Source organism: Glycine soja, chromosome 10 (genome assembly GCF_004193775.1).
Source record: "Glycine soja cultivar W05 chromosome 10, ASM419377v2, whole genome shotgun sequence".
In the NCBI taxonomy this organism is placed as follows: domain Eukaryota; kingdom Viridiplantae; phylum Streptophyta; class Magnoliopsida; order Fabales; family Fabaceae; genus Glycine; species Glycine soja.
In genome coordinates, this window is record NC_041011.1 from 40,604,382 (window position 1) to 40,621,328 (window position 16,947).

Consider the following 16,947-nt stretch of genomic DNA (forward strand, 5'->3'; position numbering starts at 1 on the left):
ATAGATATAAGTTATATGATAATTTTATAAATATAAGAAATAAAAATAAAAATGAGTGATATTATAAGCTTATCAATAAAAGTATATACATATGCATATAAGTTTGATTTGGATCGGTCTCTAAAATTAAATTCAAAAATTCATCTCAACCAATAAAAAAAATTTGATTTTCTAATTTTTTTATCTGTTTATTTTATTTAATTTTTGGTTTTTTGGATCTATTTTTTCGGTCCACCTTGAATTGGATCGGTTTATGAATGTCCCTATTAAATAATGATAAAATGGGAAAATATTCTCAATACTAATGAGTAAGAAGCTAATCATATGCTGAGATTATTACTAAAGACCTAGCGTGCCTTTGAGCACTAGGAAAAATTTCTAATAAAAGTTACCCACTAGACAAAATTTCAGTGATGACAAAGAGAATTAAACTCACATTCATAAAAAAAAAAATATAGTTAACTTCATATCATTAATTACTCATACGATCAACCTACATTAACTTCAAATTTAATGTACTAAAATGACATGTCAAGGAAGGGATGAGTTATAAATTGTACTGATATACTTGTAAGTTATAAATGTCATCCATAAAACTTATAGGTAAATGCTTATACTTAGATTTAAACCTATTTAGTTGTATTTATTTACTAGGTAATTTTTATTTATCGAAGATATTTTTGTATCTATTTACTCCAAATTCATTTGCCATCCTTATGCTAGATAAAACAAATGAAATGTAAAGTTTATAATACAAAGATCTCCCAATATGATATTTTTTTTATAATATTCTATAAGATTATCATACAAATTATTGTTATTACTTATTATTTATTGAATTTTTTTTATTGAAATTAAAAAAAAAATTCCCTTATTATCTTTGTAAAATTATCATAGAAATTGCATATCTCATAAATATTCTCTCTAAACTCAATCAAATATAAGAACCTATCCAACATCGGTTGAAGTGAAACTAATTATATCGATTACTATTAGTACTTTAAAAATAATATAATAATATAAATTATTGATAAATGCTAGGCAATGTCTTAAGAATATTTATTAACAAATTTAAAATATAAATATTTTTATTGAGAGAGAAAAAATTACGTTGCTCATGATTTTTTTTTAATTTTTTAATCAATATTCTAAAAATAATAGTTAGTGAGACACCAAATTTGTAAAAATGATTTTTGTTAAAAAATAGTATTTAGTAGTCATAAATTTGGCTTTGTAGTATTAAATAATGAGTTGAGTAACCCTGCAGGAGTAGGTACTAGTGTAGTGGGTATGCGTGCAGTGCAAGTTTGCAAGTCGCACTGTGCCCAAGCCCAAATTGAGTTGAGCCCCATTTGCAATAGCAGCAACGTTGAACTCTCTCTCTCTCTCTCTCGTGAGTCTCGTTTCTTCCTTCTTCTCTATGCATGTCACTTGAATGAACGTGAGTGTGGCACAAACACTACAATGCCATTGGATTGCGTCCTCTTACTCCTCAGGTCAATCTCCTTAGCTTACACTTTTCCCTTTCTATTTTAATCTTAAATTCGTCTATTTTTTATTTTTTTTTGTTGCAATACAGTTTCACTCTTAAAAACAAATTGCAGGTACATTTTTGGTGACACCAAGTCACTTAAAAAATTGTGAGCTCCTAGGTTCGAGCTTCGTTGGTTGCTGCCATTGTAAAAAGAAGAAGAAGAAGAAGAAGAAGAAGAAAATCCCTTAAAAATCGAGTATTGTATTTTGTTCCAGAGTGATGATGGTTTCTGAGGCTGACCTAGAAAACGATGATCGGTGTTTTCTACTGTACTTCATTATGGGAACCTACTTCGGCCCCGACATCAAAGGCGAAACCACCAAAAAATCAATCTTGCAAAGAGTTGCGGAGGGGCTTCCTCCTTACACATTGGACCAACTAACTCATTCTTGCATCAAAATCGTGGAATTGGAGCGTGTCTACTATTACATTCTCAGGAACACTGAAAAGTCACTCATCCTCAAATTAACCTCATTGCGCCGTTTCTTCCAAGGCCAAGCACTGGGTGGAGATGGAAATGGAAATGGAAACAACAACAATTACCCCCAATTTCCTGAGTTGTTCCATCCCGGGTTTCATCCTCAGTACCGGTTCAAAAACAAGCACAAAGTTGTTGATAATGTTGTGTTTATTAATAACCCTGATAGCTTCTATATTAGGATTGAGGATGTTGAGAGGTTCAAGAGGCTGAGTGGGGTGGAGGAGTTGCATGTGGACAGAGATGCTGCTAGGTTGCAATTGGGTATTTGTTTTGATGACAATCGTGTTCCGAGTAACACTGACATTTCAGTGGGGAATGTTGAGCCTGATGGTAATGTTGAGTCCTGTGGTGGTGGTGGTGGTGGTTCTTCTGAGCCTGAGGATCGTGTGAATGTTGATGCATCGAGGAGTGGCGGTGCAACGTGTCGTGGTGGTACTAATGTGATGTATGATTACATGGATACTGAAGATGATGAGAGTGATCATGATAAGGTTGGGCCGGCTATGTTGTTCCTTCCTTCGCGGCCTTCTAAGAAGGAATGGTCTGATATTGTGGCTGCTACCATGAATGGTTTTGGGTTGACTGGAACTGTGGCTACAGGGGGGATTGGGCCAACCATGGGGCTTGTGGACATTGGAGAGTGTGAAGATGCATACCTGTTTCGCTTGTCTCTTCCAGGGGTGAAGAGGAATGAACGTAAGTTTCTTGTTCAGCGAATCAGTGTCAATTGCAAAGGATTCATCTATAATATAATTGCCATTCATTTAGTTCAGATTCTTAGGTTTTAAGCTATATGTACCTGCTGCCTGCGTTTTAGGAATGTCTCTTTGATGTTTATGATGTAAATTTTTCTGCTAAAAGATTACGATTGATGAAATAAAGTTACTTTAAGTTCCATACCAGTTGAAAAGGAATCTATATATATATAAAGGGTTCCACTTGTTTATTTTTTTAGAAGGAATCTACACTTTTAGAAGCTTATTATAGTTATTTTTTTGTAGTTGGATTGTTTTTGGCTATGGGCAATGGCACTTTTAACGGTGGTAACCAATGCTTATGTATGCCAACTTGGCCCTCAAAATGTATTTTTTTGTTGTTGCTAATCCTACTATTATTTTTTTTTGGGGGGGGGGGGGGGGGTGGGGGGGTAAAAACTCTTAATTCTTTTTGCACATGGAGCCTCAGAGATCTCACTACAGAGAGATAACTAAAATAATACTTGAATTTATGACTGCAGGGGAATTCAGCTGTGAGGTTGGCACTGATGGTAAAGTGTTGATATCTGGAGTAACTACAACTGGAGAGAATACTGTATCCAGGTACTCTCAGGTATTTGAAATGCAAACTCGCAACCTTTGCCCCCCGGGCCAATTCTCTGTCTCGTTCCAGCTGCCCGGCCCTGTAGATCCGCATCAATTTTCAGGTAATTTTGGCATTGATGGGATTCTTGAAGGAGTTGTCATGAAAGGGAAATGTACATGATGGCAAAGTTCTGTCCAATCAGAGTCCTTCCATTTATTCCACCACACCAGGCACCAACGAAGGTTACTATAAATTGATGCAAAATGTCAAATGGATATGGTTTTGTTTTGACTGACAATATCCTGTAGTGTCTATCTTTGCCTTATTTATTTTGAAATTTAGTGATCCTCTTGGTCAGATGATCTCTGACTTTCTCTTCATGTTGAAGTGATCATGCCAATATTAATTAATCCATTTTTATGGATGTATGCGAGAGTGCTTTGCAGATGAATATATTAAATTCGTTTGAGAAGTCAGCAGGGCTGATGTTAACCTTGGGTTGACTGACCCTGCTACTTCAACACACAACTTTACTCCATTTATTTTGGTCATTTCCATCCAACTACAAATGTGTTATACATTGTTGCAGGTGGCTTGTATGCCCTGCATAAATGCACAATCATATCATCCACAACCATTTCTGTCTATTTAGTTACTCTTAGTTGAAGAGGACCCCTATTCATGTAGTAGGAGAGCCTTAATACTTCTCTCTTGTTCAAGTTAGAAGTCTGCCAATACAATTTTACATTTTTTACTTCCAATGCTCTGTTGAGCTGGGTCATCAGTGACCATCCAACATTCCTTGTAAAGCATTTTGGGTAGGTGTGTGTGACTCCTAAGGTGAATTGGGTAATGGTAAAACTAGTTTTTTTATGAGAGAGTTCCAGAATTGATTTTTGACATTTTTCCACTTTTCCATTTTTTAAGGATGGCTGGCCATCATCATTCATCACACAACTGTAAGATCCCAATCCTGTCCCTATATACTAACCTCCTCTCTCAAATATAAAACACCACGATTGGATGGTTAAGTTAATACACGGTTGGAGAGAGATTGGTTGATAGTTGGCATATTACTGCCTCAACCCCCAGGCAAAGGCTATCAGTTGCTTTTGAGGGTCCCAAATCCTTGATTTTTGAAGATGCTGTACGGTGCTCCATGCTAGTATTATTTAACTCCTTTTTGTAGTTATGTGTTGCTTTCTTTGGGTCCCCAGCCCCTTTTTACCATAGAAAAAGGAGTGGATATGTTCGTGCTTTTTAGGGTGCACGTATCGTAAAGCTTGTTCTAATATACTCTAGTGTAAGTTTTTATGACAGTGTTCACACAAAAAAGGGGAATCATAGAGCTACAGTTATTATAATGACAGAAGAGTAAAAGTCACCACGGCTCATATATAATATAACAGAAACTACGGCTCATATATAATAGAACAGAAAGAAAATGATGAAAGGACTACTTAAGCTTAAGCATAATTCTCGAGTAGTCTTGACTAACGGTTAAGAATCTCAATAAAAAATGGTCAAGGGGAAATCACTACACTAATTACTAATTATTCTCTTTAATTGCATTATCACAAAAGGACATGAGGGAGAAAGAAAATATTCAATCAGAACTCTTCTTCATGTTCAACACGAGAGTACAGTTTTTTCAAGTTGTTGATTAAGTAATAACAAAGCTAAAAGCCAGATTGCCTCCGCCCAACGTACAAAAATATCATATTTCTAAGAGTTTAATTTTTATGTACAGTCAGATTTATACTATTAACTAATTAAAAATAGTAGTATAACTTCTAAGGTAATTGTTGTAAAAGTTAATAGCTTTATCATATATGACAGATTGTGATTAGTTTACAACAAATTTTCTTTGCATGGTTTATAGTTTGACAGATTCTGAAATTTTCTTTACACTCTCTAATAACGCAAAGTCAGGTTGGAATAACTGTAGCAAAATCATAATGCAATATGAGACCAGCATCGGCCGCAACTATAAACCATGCATCTAGAGCTAATAACTGATAAATCATAAACATTATTGGTAATTAATTTGTGTACTTGCGATACATTAAGAATCTCTGTAGCAGAAAATATTAAATTCCATAAAGAAAAAGATGGAAATAAAAATTCAAAAACTGCAGAATTAAATTTTACTATGATGTACTGAAATGATCAGTCCAACATAAAATTCAAAATTACAGACCTTGGAAAACTAATTAACAAGAGTGAAATAGTGTCAAAGATCCTTCAAATAATAAGTGGCTACTGATCTGGAGATGATTGTTGCTGCTCTGGTGGTGGTGGTGGTTGTGGCCACAGTTGTGGTGCCATGTTGTAGGGATGAGTCTGTTGAGCATATGGGTCTATCACAGGCTTATTACCCATCATGACACCAGCAGCTCCAACTTGTTGAGGTGGCATATAGCAATAAGGAAGTGCCTCAGGAGGCCCTGTAACAGGCACATCTCCTCTTGGCATTGAAGCAAGCACTTCATCTTTCAAGTCCTCCCTAGGCACAATGTCAACCAAAAAATCAAAGATATCAGTTCTTGTGATGGCTGCTGCAATATCATTCTTTTGAAGTGTTCTCCTTTTGTTCTCTTCTGTGTGATTCCAAGAGCGCAAGGTTAACTCCAATATGAACATTTCACATGCCCTCGCAAATATGACCGGTGCCTCAGCCGATATCATTCTGACATCCTCGTCAGCCTTCATAATCTTCTTGATCCTCGCCAAGGGGAGGCTATGGTTCTTGAAATCGGTCACCTTCTCGATTTCTTGATATTGGTTTGCCCAGAAGGCTTGGAGACGTTGCCGCAGCTGCTGCTGTTGTTGCTGATGCATGTGCTGATAAGCAAGTTGATGTTGTCCTAGCTGAGTTGAAGGTGGTTGACCAGTGGATTGAATGGTCCCAGGTGATGCAACAACCATACCAGGTGAACCTGTCATATGGCTGGCCTGGTATGGATTAGAACCATAAGGAAATTGAGGTCCATTTCCAACAACCCCCATAGATGGGTTCTGGCCGTGCCCATGCCCATGCCCTTGATGATCCATCCTGCTTCACGTCAAATCAAACAAATCAATGCCTACACTTCATTAGTGACCAAAACAATAACATATACATGCAAACAAAATGCATGTTTGGATAACCATTCCAACCTTCTAAAACTACGTTCAAAATTGAAAGAGTATCATTCTCCAAAAGTATATATTGAACACTCAAAAGTACGTCCAGAACGATTATTCAAACATGCGCAACAATGCACATGCTACCAAAGATTCTTTAGGGAGGGATGGGGATACTAGAGCTGGAGGGAAGAAAAGAAGGCACACCCTTTTCTCTGCATGCATTAAACATAACAAGTAAACAAACTATATATCAAATTCATCAGTAGATCTTGATCTTAACACAATTCAATTACATATTTAGAAGTAAATCTGTTCAAAAGTTTACGAGCCGCATAACATCCATCACAGGACAATGCTATATATATTTCATGGCCACAAGTACTCATCCCAATTCCCGGGTTTGGATTTTTACCGTAACAAGATAGATAATGACAAACAGTTTCACTACACCTAGATGCGTTAACAAAATTACGTAGATATGTGTATTCCTACAGCTACAGTTGCTACCTTCTCTAAGAGGTGATGCTTTGTTATGCAAATATTAAGAATCTGTAAAGGATTGGAAAATGAAAATAAAAAGGAAAAGAAAGACAAAATGATCAGAAATTCTCTGTTACTTCACAGATCTATTATGCACGAGTTTTAGTACACCAGAAGCACATTTTGGAATTATTTCCGTAAGGTGACAGATCCAAATCTTTTTATAGGGGACAAAAATATAAGGGCTTCATAAGAATATATGAAAAAACAGAGCTTTAGTAACGATTAATGATGTTTTCTTGGAACGAACGGGCCACTACCAAAAAAGATGAGTGCGATCTGTTTTGACTTTTATTGTAATAATAACTAACTCTTTATTTATTGGCCCCAACAGAGTTAATTTTTTGTTTTGGTTTATACTAATATAAGAAATCGGATTTTGTTCACTACTCAGTTAAATTAAATAAAGAGGAATGCAGGTGTCCCATAAAATATAGTTAATTTTACTTCATAGGTAGTTGAAAATAATATTCTTTTAAGTATTTAGTAATAAATATTCAGTCAAATGTAATTATTTATTAAATTTATATTATTTGTTGACCATTTTAATTATTATATAAAAACTTTAAATTTTAAATAAAAGTGTAAAGATAATATACCAACAAGTCCTTAATTTAAATGAAAAAATATCATGTTGTAGTATTGTGAATAAAAATAATATGATTAAAAAATAAGATCTCACTAAAGAGTCCATATAATTTTAGACGAAAATTAATCATAGATAAAATTATTAAATATTTTATATCAATAATATATTTGTTAAAATTTTCTCATCATTTAAACGTTTTAGAAAAGGTTAGTGGTTTGCATGAGAATTTGTCCTGGTTTTGTTAAAAAAAATAAAATTATGGGCAAATATGAATTTTCAATTTTCTACCAAGGATTCTCAAAAATACACAAATTCCACTAAGAAAAGGGTGTCTTTGTTGACCGCCGAGAAAATACGCCATAAACCGAAAATATTTTCAGAGAATCAAAATATTCAATAGCCAAAGAATTTCAACGGCTAAACAGTGCATAAAAGAATTAAAAGGAATGCTAATGATACTCATTCCAATACCGTCTTTCTAACACTATTTGATTGATTAAAATTTATAATTTTGGATGAGTTTCCCTTATAAAATTGGAGAGAATATCATTGAAGAGAAGTAAGATCCATCGAAATTAATAATTTCTAATGAATACCAACTATCATAGAGTGTCAGTATTCCTCAAAAAAATAAAGAAAATGTTCGGTCCAACGCAATAGAACACAAGAACACGCGGAAATGTTTCATAATACTCCAACTATTTTCATTTTAACTTTTGGCAAACAACTTATCCTTTCCCAAATTGTAGTTTTTTTGCTAACCTTCAGATCCGTTATAGGAAAGGTTAAAGTTACTTCAATACATTAACAAATGCAAGCTTCATCTGTATTCCTCTGGCAATTTATATCCTGGCATAACTATTTTGTCAGCGAACATTTTGCCAGTCTTGGGCATAACATGCCAGTGCATTGTCAAATTAAATTCTTTACCGCGCAAATTGCTTCCCTAGACATGAAAAAAAAATGGGAAAATTAAGACATAAATAAATCTGAAGGCATTTATGCTAGCAATTGCATATCCTTGAAGAGTTTTGTACCTGATCAATGAAGCGGTACTTATTGGATGTATGAATCCAAAACTTAGCATGATCTTTTGAAGGAATTATACCATCCCACAGCGATATCTATAAATTGGCATCCTAAAAGCATAAGCAATAACTACGAGATACCATATTGCAAAGCTTGATATGTAAGAGAAGGATGCAAACAACCAGATCAAATCAAACCTGATTCAAGGGTTTCTTAGGGGTTTCATACTCAGCAGCTAAAAATACAAAAACCTGGAAGCATATAAAAAGATATTAAACCAAGTCCCAAGGAAGCCCTGAACTTCATAATTTTTTAGAATAAGTGATCTGAAAACAGGATTCCTGTAAGTCATATGCAAGTTTCACATCAAGCCGTTCCAGTGGTTTTATTGAAATGTATACACTACTGAATACAAGGTTATAAATTTTAGGATATGAAGCAAGAACTGTAGGCAAGGCACCATGATTATTAAGATGGGGAGGATCAAAGGAAGAGAAGACAAAATTAACAGTACATGAAGACATGCTTCACAACTCTAGTTAAATATTTTAAATTTCATTCATCCTACATCCAATCTTCCCAATTTAGTTCCTACAGCATCCACACTTTCAGGAAGCAAAGAGGGATATAAACACAAAAAACCAGTATTGATTACAATGAATCATGGAAATTCTAGTCAAGAACCTGTTTTGTGTTCCATGTGAAAAGAGACTGCAAATTTGCTGATATATTCATCGTCATGCTGACCTGCAATGGAAAGGCTTTTTCATTACATATTGAACTAGGAATTAAGATGGCTTTGAATATCAGAGACATAAAACAGAGATGGTCTATGGCACAATATGATAAAAGATCATATGCAGTATAAAATTCATGGCACATGCAGATAAATATACAGGAGAGTGAAATGTGTGTATAGGTGTTTATAGTGTATTACATCGTAACCACTAGATCTTTTGCATGGAAAATAGCGTTGGTGGTTAAATATTTTGTCATGCCTGGCCACTGAAAAATGAACTTCCAATGGCCAGAACCATCCCATGCTTAAAATTATCTTGGCAGTGTACTTGAATAGTTTCAATTCAAGCATTCAAGAGAATTACTTGTACATTGTATGCAAAATATGGACATTCAACAGCCAAAGCAAATACCTAAAAGGAATTTGGTGACTTTAATTGAAGCTCTTTACCAGATTTTTTTTTTACCATATTTAATAATTGAATCGATACTTTGATTAAAAAAAGTTAATGATTTAAACCATTACAGTTAGTTTGAATTTAAGTTCTGTTTAGATAATAATAAATTGATATGATGTGAAACTCTATTTTTGTCATTGGTTTCATCAGTAACTCCATTGTAAGCACACTGCTGAAAGACCATGACTGCAAATCTTGTTGTGAAAAAATACCCATTTACAAATATGTCAAACTTTGAATATGGTATATACCTATTCTTTATCTACCATCACATTCAAATTATAATCCCTTAAATGCCCTAAAAAAGCCAAACACAATCAATGACTGTTTACAAGTAAAGTTTTTCACATAAACTGGAATGCCAAATACGCAAACAGAATCTTCAGTCTGTGAAATATATTTGCGCTTCATTAATTTCATTCCAATAGTTTCCCTTTTAACTGTGTATTATTGCAAAAAAAAAAAAAAAACATTCATACAAGTTATTTTCCCCTTTAAGAAAATAAAAGATTATCAATCAAACCAAGCTTTTCCATGTGATTTTGCCACAATGCCTTTCCATGCTCATACCGCATTTTCTTTTAAAAAAATTATAACACATTCTATTCTATCTCAAACAGAGCCCAATCCTGAATCCCAAAGAGATTGCATAATAAGCAGCAGAAAGGAAAAAAATAATATATATATATATATATATATATATATATATATATATATATATATATATATATATATAATTAGAATTTGAAATAAGAAAAAAATAAGCAATAATTAGAATGACCTCGTCGTCGCCGTTGGGCTGTTTCTGAAACCAGTTAATGTTGGTGACCTGCACAGAGACACGATTAAACGATGTTAGGTTAAGGAATGAGTGGATTACAGATCTGAGAGAGAGAGAGAGAGACCTGAGCATGCACAAAGGGAGTGGGGGAATTGAGGTTATCGGAGAGAGAAGCCATGGCGGACATAACGGCCAGAATGGTTATGGCGAAGGTTAACAAAGCATTGACTCTGTAACCGTACGAATGCATTTTTCCTTTCTTCCACTGCTCTGCTACTGTCCACACTCTTCTTCGGTAAATTTTAACAAATAAAAAATGAATTATAAAAAACTATTATTTTTGTCATATATTCAAATTCAATTACTTATATGTGTAAATGATATTTTTTTTCTTCCTTAACCCTCTTATTCACCCCAAAAAAGAAATTCGACTAATCTAAAATTCAATCAAGTCAAAAGCAAATTATGATAGAAAATCATTTTTCGTGTAACTTAAGAATATATTAATCATTTATATTTAATCGTGTGATTAATAAATGATCATTTTAATACTAAATATGTAGATGAGTGAAATTTAATATCTGAAAGAATAAAAATTCTAATTTATTATTTACAGGTAACAATTTCATTCTCTCCATTCTTTTCAAGAGTAAATTGTCATACCAACCAAAATGATGATACTTTACATTAATATTGTAAGTTTCTAATTAGAAACTTGATTTAGATTTCTTAAAGAAGCTTTCTAATTAATAATTAATAATTAATACATTGCGAGGTTTGTAAAACCGAATAGAAGCCTATGTTCAACATCGGGTATTAATGTATGGGCTAACTACTGAATATTTTAACATCTTCCAGATCATACAGTCCACTACGTCGGGTGGTTTTTACTTTTTACCAGGTCTTGGATGAATTCTCAACCCAATACAGAACTTGAATGCTTAGGGCTGTGTTTACGCAGTAAAGTAGCTTTTGTTCATTATCAATAAAGTTAAACAAACTATCATAAGCGAGGTAGTTGATTAAATATGATAAGCCAGTGTTATAAATCTTAATAGTGTGTTTAAATCTTACAAATAAAAAAATAGATTATCATAAATTGAAAATATAAACATAATGAAAGATTTGAATGAGGAAAGCCAATATTTGAATTTAAACCCAACTTATCCCTCAAAACAAATTTATTAAATGAAGATTGTCCATTGTCCCTGTTTGTATGTATCATTTTCATCATATTAGATATCTAATACTTCTTCACATTGAAGAATTTGAACATCTCAAATATAAAATTTATAAGACTAGGCATTTGTTGACAGTCCATTTTTGTTAACAATCCAAAAATTGATAGCTCAATAAGTCCAATAACAATTATTAAAATTTTTTGATATTATTTTAAAATTTTAAATTTAGGCTTAACTTAATTTCAAAAACTAAATTTGAAGGTAAAAATTATCACTTATTTATATACACTAATTTAACCACATTACTCGTTTATATAAAAATCTCTACCACTATCTGCATTCTCTTATTATAATTCTTTTTCTTTCCGCTACTTTCATGGATCCTCTTTCATTCTCTTTTCTTTCTTCTTTTACTTTGTTTTCTTGTTTTAATGAGAAAGTTAATACTTTACGTACTATGTATCCTTGATATCTCTCACACTAGTACATGCTTTGCTATCAATCTGAGAAACCATTAATACTGCACACAATATCGTGAATTAAACTTTTATTGAAAGTTAATGGTACAAGAACAAGCCATCGAAGAGAAGTAAATAATATTACAATTGTTAATTCGTTAGCATATAGTAGCTCGCGGATAAAGTCAAATACAATTTTCAGTTAGTGAAAAAAAAACTAAAAGTTGATTGAAAATATTTGTTAAAAATACAGCTATTCTTATTTTCATTTATACACTTATTCTTATTTTCATTTGTTAAAAATGCTGATTTAAAAAACAAAATATCAAACATTTTAAAATTCAAAGAATGTAAATAATAAAACATGGCTCAAAAGAAAAAGAAAAAAGTTTTCACCTCATGGACTGTGGTCCCACAAATCCCTTGGCTCTGCCATAGATCGATGGAGAAAGTTTAAGAAGTGTAGTTGGCACTTCTGTAGTTCTGTTCCCAACCCCCAAAATAAGAGGGGAGAAAAAAAGAAGGAACAGCAGATAAGGAGGTAAATAAGGAGGTGTTTGGAAGTTGTAACCAATTTTTTAAGTGGAGTATATAATTTTTTTTCTTCCTCAAAGCAACATGCTATAATTTATGGAGGAATGTGTGTGACTGGAATAATTCAACAAAAAGCTATAACGGGCAACAACTGATCGTTTGAATAGAGATGTTTAAAAAGTACTCCTTGTAATTTATAGCATTACTAAATTCTAGTAATTAAAAGTTAGAAGAAAACAAAAATAGTTTCAAGAGCACACAATTGAAATTGAACTTAAGTATTGAATATTGTGACCAACATGTGTGAAAAGAACATATTTGGCCAATAGTAAAGCCAACAGAATCTAGAGCATTGAATTTTACAGGACGCATGACTCCATTTAAATTTGAGAAAATTAAAGGGCCATGTGAGACCGGACCAAAGTAAAACAAACATCACATGATATCCCTAAATAGTCCTAAAATGTTGCACATTTTTCTAGCACTAGGACAAAATTTAATGAACCCCCAAAATAAAATAAGACTACAAACAAATGGAAAAACCTAATTAAAACAAACTACTAGTCACCACTAATAATAATAATTTACATGATACTGCAGCTCTCAGTGTTCTCATCACTGAAAACGTGTGTGATAGGATCCGCCATGGGGTGTGAGGGCATTGGTGGGGGTGGAAAGTAGTTCATAGATGGATGTTGGTGTTGGTGTGGGTGTGGCCTTCCATACATCATGTGTGGTGGGTACATGTTCATGTTTGCTTGCTGTTGTTGCTGTTGTTGTTGGTTCATCATCATGGCCATTAGTTGCTGTTGTTGTTGCTGCTGCTGCATGTTGTAAGGGTTAGGTTGTTGCATCTGCATCTGCATCCCTTGGTAGTAACCACCGTTCATCGCTGCTGAGGCCGTGGCTGCCGGTAATCCTTGCACCGCCGGCATATTGATGTTCATATTCCTCATATGGTCCATTGGGCCCATCTGATTCATTGGACCTCTCTGAACCATTGGGCCCATCTGACCCATGGGGCCCATGTGGTGGCCCACATTGCCATTATTGCTACCATGACCCTTGTCATTATTGTTTTTACCATTATTCCCACCCTTGCCATTTTTACCTTTGGTAGGAGGGATATCAAAATCTTGGAAGTCGAAGTCAATTTTGTCGAATTTACCTCCTCCTCCTCCTCCTCCTCCTCCATCTTTCTTTCCTTTGTTGTTTTTATTCTTGTTTGTTGCTGTGTCGGCTGAACCTCCACCTCCTCCTGCCTTCTTTTTTTTTCCTAAGCCTAGGAACCGAACTAGGAAGCCTCCACCACCGTTTTTGTCTTTGGAGTTCTTTTTCTTGTTACCATTGTTATGATGATTATTATCTCCCCCACCCTTTTGCTTTCCACCTTTGTTCTTTTGACCACCATCTCCATTGCCCTTTTTTCCATTTTTACCCTCGTTGAAGTTTCCACCTTTGCCCTTTATTTGTATAGGCAGATCAATGACCTCACCCTTCTTGACACCCCCATAATTGACACCCCCATTCCCTTTATGGCCGTTCATAGCAGGCCCATTCATCCCATGTGGCCCACGCCCATTCCCCACCTGGCCCATCATAGCCATCATCTTGTTATGTTGCATAGGATGCCCCTGCCCCTGCTGCCCATGGCCATGACCATGACCATGACCATGACCACCATGTCCATAACCATTACCATACTCTTCCTCTTCCTCCTCTTCTTCCAAATCATCTTCAAACTCATCATAGTCATCATCAAATTCATCAAAATCACTCTCATCAAGTTCATCCTCTGATAAGTTGAAGTTGACAGATTTCTGATTCTTGGGGGGTACTTTTGACCCTCCATTAGCATTTGGGAAGTGTGCTAGTTGACCACCACCACCACCACCACCACCACCACCTCCTTTCTGAGCACCACCTTTGTGATTCTGAGACTTGTTGTCCTTGCTGCCCCCTTTGGTGTTATCTATGTGCATGTTCTTGAACTGAGGGTAGGTGGGGTAGTTTTGGTTGTACATCATGCCTCTCTGGCCACCCCAAAGTTCGGCATGCTTCCCTGACCTCTTTAGCTTTTTTAGCAGTTTAGCTGGATCTACATGCCCTGACACCATCACCTTCCCTCGCTCCGCATCTATGTTCACAGAATACACCCCTGCACAATAATAACTCTCATTATGCTCCACGACAAAAAAAGAATACTAATCTGTCAAATCTTAAATCTAATTATCTTTATCTTTGCTTACAAAAACAGAAACAGTACTAAAATATCTCACAGCATGGTAAAGCTGGAAGCTATGTACCAAGAAAAAAAAAAGTAAAGTTTGATTCTTGCAATATATTAACAAATAAACATCAAAATAGGTGAAAAACACGGGGATGATTTAAGTGACATGGTAAAGTTGAGATATTTGAAGCAAATTAACATCAAATGAGAATTTTTAAAAAGAAGACAAAAGCAAAAGGGAGGGTGAATAGAGATGTACGTACCATCAATTTTCTGCAGGATTTTCTTTACTTTCTCTTCACAGCCATCGCAGTGGATATTGACCTTGAGAAGGTAATTCTACACGAGAGATATAAAAAGCACAACACAGATCAGTTAGCATAAGTTCAGAACTGTACCCCCTAAACAGAATAGCAAAAAAAGGAACCAGATTTGTCTTTTTAAACTAGTTTAATTAACTTATGAACACAAGACTGAAACTACTAGCTAGTAACAAGTGTGCACCTGAATTTTCATCGTGTCTTGTTTACTCATGCTTGCTATCTGCTGGTTCACGCACACAGCGCAGAGATGTGAGTGAAGTAGAGAACAAACAGTGAAACTAGAGTAGTGTCAAGTGTGTAGAGAATTGTTTGTTTTTTAGAGAGAGTAAAGGGTATTGTTGGTACGCATTGGACACTTCTATATTTGTTCCTTTGCTCAAGTATCCGTACTGTTTTAGGCTCACTCGCACTCACGTACAACAAAGTCACATTTTTTAGAGAAAAAGAGATAAGAGTGAAGAAGAGAGAAGGTGATTGCGGAAGATGCAAGGTAATAAACAGCTTGGAACTAGGATAGCTTCTCTATATGTTATGACTATGAGTTGGCTTTATGTTTTATGATATATATATATATATATATATATATATATATATATATATATATATAAGAAACTCGTGAAGCTTTCAAAGTGGTCTCACTGACAGCTTAATACTGCCATTGTTGCAGCTAAATAATTAGGAGCAACTATCTTTTTTTTAATATCTGTTTTCTTTTTTCTAAAGAAGACAGCATGACTTACTTTGACCCCCCTCTATTTTGACCTATTCAGCCCATCAACTTCTGGGCCGGCCCTGTTCAATTGGGCCCATAAACAACTTCATGTATATAAGAAAGTGAAGTAATTTTTCTCAAAAATAAGCTGAAGCTATTCATGTCTTCAAATAAATTGTTTAATGAGAGATAATTGCCAAATTGATCAAAAGAAAAAGACTTTAAAAAGAGTTGTAATATTAATAGCTTGTGTAGCGTGCATGTGACCTTGCGTGAAGGCAGAATGGACACTCTTCAATCCCAATCAACTTTATTGATTGGATCATTTAGAAAAATAGTCAATGGACTACTTGAGAAATTCAATTCTTCAAAGGGACAATTTGGGCTGTATATTACGTTACAATCCTGTACTCCTCTATACTCTACTTACATTAATTGAAATCAAATTCTTTAATGAGCTCATACAATTGCATTCAATTTTCATGTGAAACTTGGATCATGTTATTATGGCTGTGGGGTGTTGCTGGCATGATATTCAAAAATGTTTATGTTTCTCTTTTTGTTTGTTTACCTGGTAATGATTATTAAATTATTACTTTTTGTAACGTATACCTGTTCTTACAGGTTAGTGTTTATAAATAAAACCGTGCAATAAGAACGAACATGCTTTGGAGATTCACAAAGGAAGCAAGACAGCAAGGACCAAAGACTTGTCAGTCAAGGTTAAATAGTCATTCCGAAATTTAAAGACGAGATTTGGGTTTGTGTGTAAAAGCAAGGAACACAGGGACCTCTCTAAACCCATCCCGATGGTACTGACACTATAATACAGCCAATGACTAGACTCTAAAATAATGCACAATTTTTTTTAAAGTAGGAGAACACTGAACAATGATCTTCTGCGAGTTTGGACCCTGCTTTTGCAACC

At 34.5% G+C, this 16,947-nt stretch overlaps 4 protein-coding genes across 5 annotated transcripts; 1 reads left to right on the forward strand and 3 right to left on the reverse strand.

The window, feature by feature from the left end:
- Positions 1 to 1,306: 1,306 nt before the first annotated feature.
- On the forward strand, positions 1,307 to 3,855 carry LOC114370507 (increased DNA methylation 2-like). The gene is made up of 3 exons (XM_028327868.1): positions 1,307 to 1,496; positions 1,605 to 2,711; positions 3,253 to 3,855. The coding sequence occupies exons 2-3, from the start codon at positions 1,754 to 1,756 to the stop codon at positions 3,495 to 3,497; spliced, it is 1,203 nt and encodes a 400-aa protein (XP_028183669.1). The 5' UTR covers positions 1,307 to 1,496; positions 1,605 to 1,753; the 3' UTR covers positions 3,498 to 3,855.
- Positions 3,856 to 5,391: 1,536 nt separating this feature from the next.
- Positions 5,392 to 7,100, reverse strand: LOC114371074 (nuclear transcription factor Y subunit C-3-like). The gene has a single exon (XM_028328477.1). The coding sequence runs from the start codon at positions 6,369 to 6,371 to the stop codon at positions 5,577 to 5,579; it is 795 nt and encodes a 264-aa protein (XP_028184278.1). The 5' UTR covers positions 6,372 to 7,100; the 3' UTR covers positions 5,392 to 5,576.
- Positions 7,101 to 8,124: 1,024 nt separating this feature from the next.
- LOC114370000 (signal peptidase complex subunit 3B-like) lies at positions 8,125 to 10,882 on the reverse strand. Of its 2 annotated transcripts, none has more exons than XM_028327284.1 (6): positions 10,706 to 10,882; positions 10,582 to 10,629; positions 9,289 to 9,351; positions 8,802 to 8,855; positions 8,613 to 8,699; positions 8,125 to 8,521 (listed from the first exon to the last, which is right to left on the reverse strand). In XM_028327284.1, the coding sequence occupies exons 1-6, from the start codon at positions 10,829 to 10,831 to the stop codon at positions 8,396 to 8,398; spliced, it is 504 nt and encodes a 167-aa protein (XP_028183085.1). In that variant the 5' UTR covers positions 10,832 to 10,882; the 3' UTR covers positions 8,125 to 8,395. The 2 variants fall into 2 exon arrangements, with proteins under 2 accessions (XP_028183085.1, XP_028183086.1); XM_028327285.1 differs by having other exon boundaries at positions 8,125 to 8,516; positions 10,706 to 10,831.
- A 2,123-nt stretch (positions 10,883 to 13,005) lies between these two features.
- LOC114372050 (heavy metal-associated isoprenylated plant protein 34) lies at positions 13,006 to 15,860 on the reverse strand. Its single transcript, XM_028329439.1, has 3 exons — positions 15,489 to 15,860; positions 15,248 to 15,323; positions 13,006 to 14,912 (listed from the first exon to the last, which is right to left on the reverse strand). The coding sequence occupies exons 1-3, from the start codon at positions 15,516 to 15,518 to the stop codon at positions 13,339 to 13,341; spliced, it is 1,680 nt and encodes a 559-aa protein (XP_028185240.1). The 5' UTR covers positions 15,519 to 15,860; the 3' UTR covers positions 13,006 to 13,338.
- Positions 15,861 to 16,947: the final 1,087 nt, after the last annotated feature.